This window comes from Nelusetta ayraudi, unplaced genomic scaffold (genome assembly GCF_046127955.1).
Source record: "Nelusetta ayraudi isolate G7.1 ecotype Tasmania unplaced genomic scaffold, CSIRO-AGI_Nayr_v1 ptg000195l, whole genome shotgun sequence".
NCBI lineage: Eukaryota > Metazoa > Chordata > Actinopteri > Tetraodontiformes > Monacanthidae > Nelusetta > Nelusetta ayraudi.
The window spans coordinates 65,244-71,243 of NW_027466244.1; the positions used below are offsets into that span (position 1 = coordinate 65,244).

Below are 6,000 nucleotides of genomic sequence, written 5' to 3' on the forward strand. Positions count from 1 at the left end.
GTTCCGGACGGCTCCTCATTATGGGAACGCTGACTGGCGCTGTGGACGCTCCCACTCCCGCTCCCACTCCCAGCCACTCCCACTGCCACGGAGGCCTCCATGAACCAGCCGGCCCCACTGACTCACAGTCAAAAGTTTCTTTGCGGTGAAAAATGGGGGTTTGATAGTGTTGGCACGGCAAACAAAGAGAAGTTTGGCTTTGATCAGGGAAAATATCTGAAGCCCGTGGCAGAATTTAATCAGCGGCAGACGCAGAGGGCCGATTAGCTCCCAGAGAGGAGGTGGAGGAGCAGGAGGAGGAGGAGGAACCCAGCGAGCAAGTGCACCGAGGAACCATTAGGCTCACAAATTAGCGGCGGTTTAAGGAGTTCCTCCGGCTTTCGTGCTGCCGAAGGCTCGGAGAGATTAAAGCAGTTGCAGTTTTGTTTTTGCGCACTAAAGATCACTCAGAAATTGGATAAATGTAACAAAGTTCCATCGACACACACAAGAGAAACTGGCATTATGAGTGAATCAGGACAGTCAGACTGACACATGTATTTTCAGACACAGCAGGTGTAGAGAGTCAGCACTGTGACAAGTCGGTAGAGTCGCCAACCGTCCCTTAAAACACAGAATTGTGCAGTATCTGACGGTGTAATGGTGCGTCCAGCTTTGACTCAATACAGGACGAGGTTCGACCAATATTTCTGAGTTGTCTTGGACGTCAATTTATTGTCCAAGCAGTTCAAACTATGTGAACCATATAGATTTTTGAAAGCCTATTTTAAGTTCTGATTGGCCACCACTGGGAGCCACTGGCCAGTGATGGCCACGGCCCCGAGCACTGCGGGAGGGAGGCCTCCTTTATTTTTCTGAATGAAAGTTGGCAACACCAGGCCCCCCCCCCCCCGTTGGCGGCTTCACGCATCGACACTTAGCGGAAGCTTTGCGCTTACGAGCTGAACTTCAGTTTGGTTGAAAAGCCGCGTTGTGTTTGTGCCGGCTAGCTGGTGGCTACCACAGGTTCAAATGTTTGCAAGATAATAATGCAGCAGCATCAGATGCAGCGGCACCAGGAGCAGCAGAGAACCGGTGGTGGCGGCAGCGGCAGCAGCGGCAGCAGCGGCAGCGGCAGCAGCGGCGGGAAGGCCTGCAGGTATTTATTGTGTTAGTCAGCGGCGAAGATCCCCGGCTCGCCGTCTCTCCCCTCTGATTGGTCGGCCGCCGGCCTCTGAAGCCGGGGAGCATCATTACCGACTAAACACAACTAAAACAAAACCCAGGCTCTCTGGTGCCCCACAGTCTGACCCGCCTGGGTGGGGGGGTGAGAGAGAGAGAGAGTGAGAGAGAGAGAGAGAGAGAGAGAGAGAGAGACAGAGAGAGGGAGGGAGGGAGGGAGGGAGAGACAGAGAGAGAGAGTGAGAGAGAGAGAGACAGACAGACAGACAGACAGACAGAGAGAGAGAGGGAGTGAGAGAGTGATAGAGAGAGAGGGGAGGGAGAGAGTGATAGAGAGAGACAGACAGAGGGAGGGAGAGAGACAGACAGACAGACAGACAGAGAGAGAAAGAGAGAGAGAAACAGACAGACAGAAAGAGGGAGTGAGAGAGTGATAGAGAGAGACAGACAGAGAGAGGGAGGGAGAGCCAGACAGACAGACAGACAGAGAGAGAGAGAGAAACAGACAGACAGAGAGAGTGAGACAGACAGACAGACAGACAGACAGACAGAGAGTGAGACAGACAGAGACAGACAGACAGACAGAGAGAGAGACAGACAGACAGACAGAGAGAGAGAGACAGACAGACAGAGAGGCAACGGATGATTTGCTGAAAGTCCGGACGGGACGTGAAGAGACGGCCAACAGCTGGAAGAACCTCAACAACTTTAATGTCCTTTATTATGGACCTGCAGTGCAGATTAGAAAAACTAAATGAACAAATAGTAACTTTTGGTTTATTTGCACACCTGACAGCAGTGTGTGTAATTGTATCACAACACATTTTCGTGTCTTTTCAAAATGAAACTCCTCCAGCGTTTGCATGCGGCTCTTCCTTCCGCGATCCTTTCGGTTCGAGGACGTCATTGGTTGGAGACAATTCAAAGTTTAGCTTTCCAACAGCCACACGGCTGCGTTTGGATGCGACTCTTTGACCTCTGACCTCTGGCACTGTGAAAACACCATCAGAAGCTCCGTTTTGTTCTCCGTTGTTGTTTGCTTTTGAATTTCATGAGTTCTTTATTCTTGTTTTGTTTAGTTTTTTTTTTCAAACAAAGCTTCAGACTTCCAAAGGTCTTGTTTCTAATATATCGTGACGCTGTAGTGTTCAACCATGGATGCATGAGAGCATGCAAGAAAGTCATTTTTTGCAGTCACTCTCTTCACCTCCCACTGGGCTGAGGAGTTCAACCATCAGGCCTCCTCTGATGTGACTCGGCCTGATAAGATAGCCGAGGACCAACCAGGGATCAATTCATCATCACCTAACGGACCGCCAGGAGACCCCCGGACAGAGAGCGCCCACCTCCCCTCCCCCCCACCCCCTCCCCAACAGGTGACATCCAGGAAGGAAGCTGCACTTCAGTGTTTTCTTTGGGTTTTTTTTTTTATTGTACGAATATAAAGAATAAATAAAGCATCTCTTTTTTTTCTTCTTCTTCTCTTCACCTTCCCATAATTTACAGGATAAAACCAGAAGTGTGAGTGGAGGATCGGCCGCAGCCACTCGCTGAGGTGGAGCAACAAGGTCTCCATAAATACAAAAAAACAAACATTTCTCCACAAAATAAAGTAGCCTCTGGTTACACATAATACTGACTCTGTACACTGAGATACATGTACATACATACATACATACATATACATATATATATATATATGGCACCGCATATACACAAAATACATTCCTACACTCGGTAGTGCACGTCAGAGAGAAACAGGATCAAAACCGGACAAAAAAATAATGAAAAAAAAAAAAAAAAAAACAATCTCGAGCTTATCGTCGACTTCTAGCTGGAGCACGCGCACTTGCAGTCCGTGATGACGGGGTACTGCACGGGGATCCACGCGCACTTGAGCCCGCCCTTGCGCTGCACGCACCTCCAGCGCAGCAGGCTGAGGTGCGCGGAGCCGGCGGGCCGGCACACCATGCCCTCGGGCACCGAGCACGAGCGCTTGCTCGGGCAGCTGCCCGCGCGCACGTAGCGCGGCCAGAAGCGGCTGCCCAGGTCGGTCCACGCGTGCGCCACGGGGCACGCGGTGTACGCCCACAGCCACTGCTGCAGCCGCCGCCGCAGCTTCTTGCTCGGCTTGTGCCGCTTGCCGAGCTGCGCGTCCACGTCCACGGCGCGGAGCTCCTTGGGCAGCGCGCCGCCGAGCTTGAGCGCGTCCCAGTCGTCCAGCTCGTCCGTCGGGGGTCTCCCGAAGCCGCCGCCGCCGCCGCCGCCGCCGGCGTCCTCCTCCGCCGCGGGCGGCGGCGCGGCCACGGACATGAAGCGACCGTCAAAGTCCCCGAGCGCGGCGCGCAGCTCCGTCTCGTTGAGGTCGCGCTCCCGCGGGTCGAAGAGCGGGTCCGGGTCCTCCTTGAGCTCCAGCAGCGGCAGGCTGTCGCTGGGGATGGGCCGCAGCAGCAGGTAGTGCTGGCAGCGGCCGCGCTGGGCCAACACCAGCAGCCACAGCAGCAGCAGCGCGGCCGCGCGCTCATCCATGGCGAGCTGTGTGTGTGTGTGTGTGTGTCTGTGTGTTTGTGCGCAATGACGCGCGAGCCTCCTCCGAACGTGCGTCTCCCTCTCTCTCTCTCGCTCTCTCTCTCTTTCTGTGTCAGTCTCAGTCTACCTCCACCTTCCGGTCACTTCCCCATGATGAAGCAGCACTGTCTCCTCGCGCTCCGTGCGCGCGGCCTCGGCATGATTCAGCCCCAGCAGAAGGAGAAATAAAATCACACACTCGCGCTCCTCCCAGCACCTCCTCAGCGGACTGAGCAGCTCCGCGCGCCGCCCGCCGCTATATTCCCCGCTGGAGTGTGACGTAGCCGGCGTGCCCCCCCACACACCCTCACCCCACCCCACCCCCACCCTCTTCTGACTGCGTGTTTGTTGTCGAGGAGGAGATCCCCAAGAGCTCCTTCTGACAGGGAGGAGGAGGAGGAGGAGGTGACGCCCCCTGTCGGCTCTCCAGACATGACCTGGATCAGCCTCACAGTGGGACTGATTGTTGGAGCCTTTGCATGCAGCAGCAGCAGCAGCAGCAGCAGCAGCCATACAACCATCACTTCAGCCTCAAGTGGTTCATTTTCCATCATTTCCGCTATCTGCGTTTAAAAGCGGCCTCAGAACCCGTGCACAGCTCCCAGCTGAGAGGGACTCAGCCAAGGCAGGTCGTCGGCTGGAAGCACCGAGTCCACTCATCATTCTGCCCGGAAGCCAAATACAAGTCAAGAACAGGAAATAAAGAATCGATTCCACGGCTGAGAAAGTGAACGCATGCATCCCCCACTGCCAGTAGGGGGAGACCTGAAGAGTGTGAGCTGAATATGCACCCGTTAATGAAACCATAGAATACATCCTGTTGTTCCGTAGAGGAATAAAGTGAGAAAACAAACAAACACGAGTGTTGCAGATTGAAGGAACTGATTAAAAAAAAAAAAAAAAAAAAAAACCTGTCGAGTTGACGAGTGAACGGCGACGGTGGACGAAACATCGGCGTATCAACACTGTTGCTAGGAGAAAAAACACCTCCACACGGCAAAAACCGTTTAAATATGAGAAGATGTCTTTCATAATGGGCAGACAACAGCTGCGTTTCCATGACAGTTATTCAGAAAATAAAAGTGATTTTTCGAAAAAAAAATAAAAAAAATAAAAAAGAATAAACAAAATTTCGACAAAGTACAATTTGCAAGGTGTTCCCATTGAATGGTGTGAAGTGCAGAAGCCATAATTCTGCTTGGTTACGGTTGTTTGCCGTCAAGAATGGTCGTTATATTTCCTCTTTGACTACTTGGGAAAAAAAAAACGTAAAAACGTAAAAACGGTTTTTCCAACTCTCGCTGTTTCCATCACCAGGTCTTTATCGCCATATTTAGGTTTTGCACAATTCCAGGTGCGACGGAAACACCGCCGGTGAGTGACGGGAGGAACTGCTTCCAGCAATAAAACACTGTTCACCGTCAAATTTCGCGTCCACGTCCGACTGAAAGCCGGACAATATTTTCCCCCATAGAGTCCAGCCAATCACAGACAGACAGAATCCAGCCAATCAGAAAGCCCCGGTCAAATTGGCGCCCAAATAAACAGTGAACGGCGAGCAAGCCAGCACAGGAAGGAAACGACGTATCAACCGCTTTATAAAAAAAAAAAAAAAAAAAAAAAAAATCTGTCCGAAGCCGGAGAATTATTATTATTAATAATAATAATAATAATAATAATAATTTTAGCGCAGGCAGGATTTCCTTCCTGCCTGCCTGATAAATGATTCTCTGTTCCGATGTTCAATAAGCTGATTCACGGCGTTGGGTTTTCGCTGCCAAAAGGAACGCAGGAGTGAGGAACTCTGGGATGTGTCATCCTGCAGCGCAACAAGGAATGAAAGAAAATACACATTTATAATAAATCCTTGATCGGCAGGTTTGGTTTGTGCAGAGGAGGAAGAGCAGAGGAGGAAGAGCTGCACCGCCACGGACCCACGGCATGGGCAAACTACGGCCCGGGGGGGCCATATGCGGCCCATTGACCTTCTTATTCCGGCCCGCCGGACTTGAAGAAATTCCATTTATAGTGAGTGAGTCACAAAACAGCTGGATTGGTTTTTTTCAGAGGCATTTCAATAAAGAGTTAAACACCGCGGGGCTTCAAAGACACATTTGTTGTAAAACTTTGGTTCATTTTCAATCAACATTAAAAGCAACATGTTTTCTACATATCCCATAATATACAGATTTTTGGTGGCTCACCAAAACATTCCATCCATCTGCTGCTGCTGCTGCTGCTGCTGCTGCTGCTGCTGCTGCTCCGCCTCCC

At 51.5% G+C, this 6,000-nt stretch overlaps 1 protein-coding gene across 1 annotated transcript; it reads right to left on the reverse strand.

Moving 5' to 3' along the window:
* Positions 1–2,586: 2,586 nt before the first annotated feature.
* Positions 2,587–3,935, reverse strand: nog1 (noggin 1). The gene has a single exon (XM_076015719.1). The coding sequence runs from the start codon at positions 3,688–3,690 to the stop codon at positions 2,992–2,994; it is 699 nt and encodes a 232-aa protein (XP_075871834.1). The 5' UTR covers positions 3,691–3,935; the 3' UTR covers positions 2,587–2,991.
* Positions 3,936–6,000: the final 2,065 nt, after the last annotated feature.

Bases quoted from the DNA above. Each gene is read 5' to 3' on its own strand.
- nog1 (XM_076015719.1), bottom strand. From the start codon at position 3,690: ATGGATGAGCGCGCGGCCGCGCTGCTGCTGCTGTGGCTGCTGGTGTTG.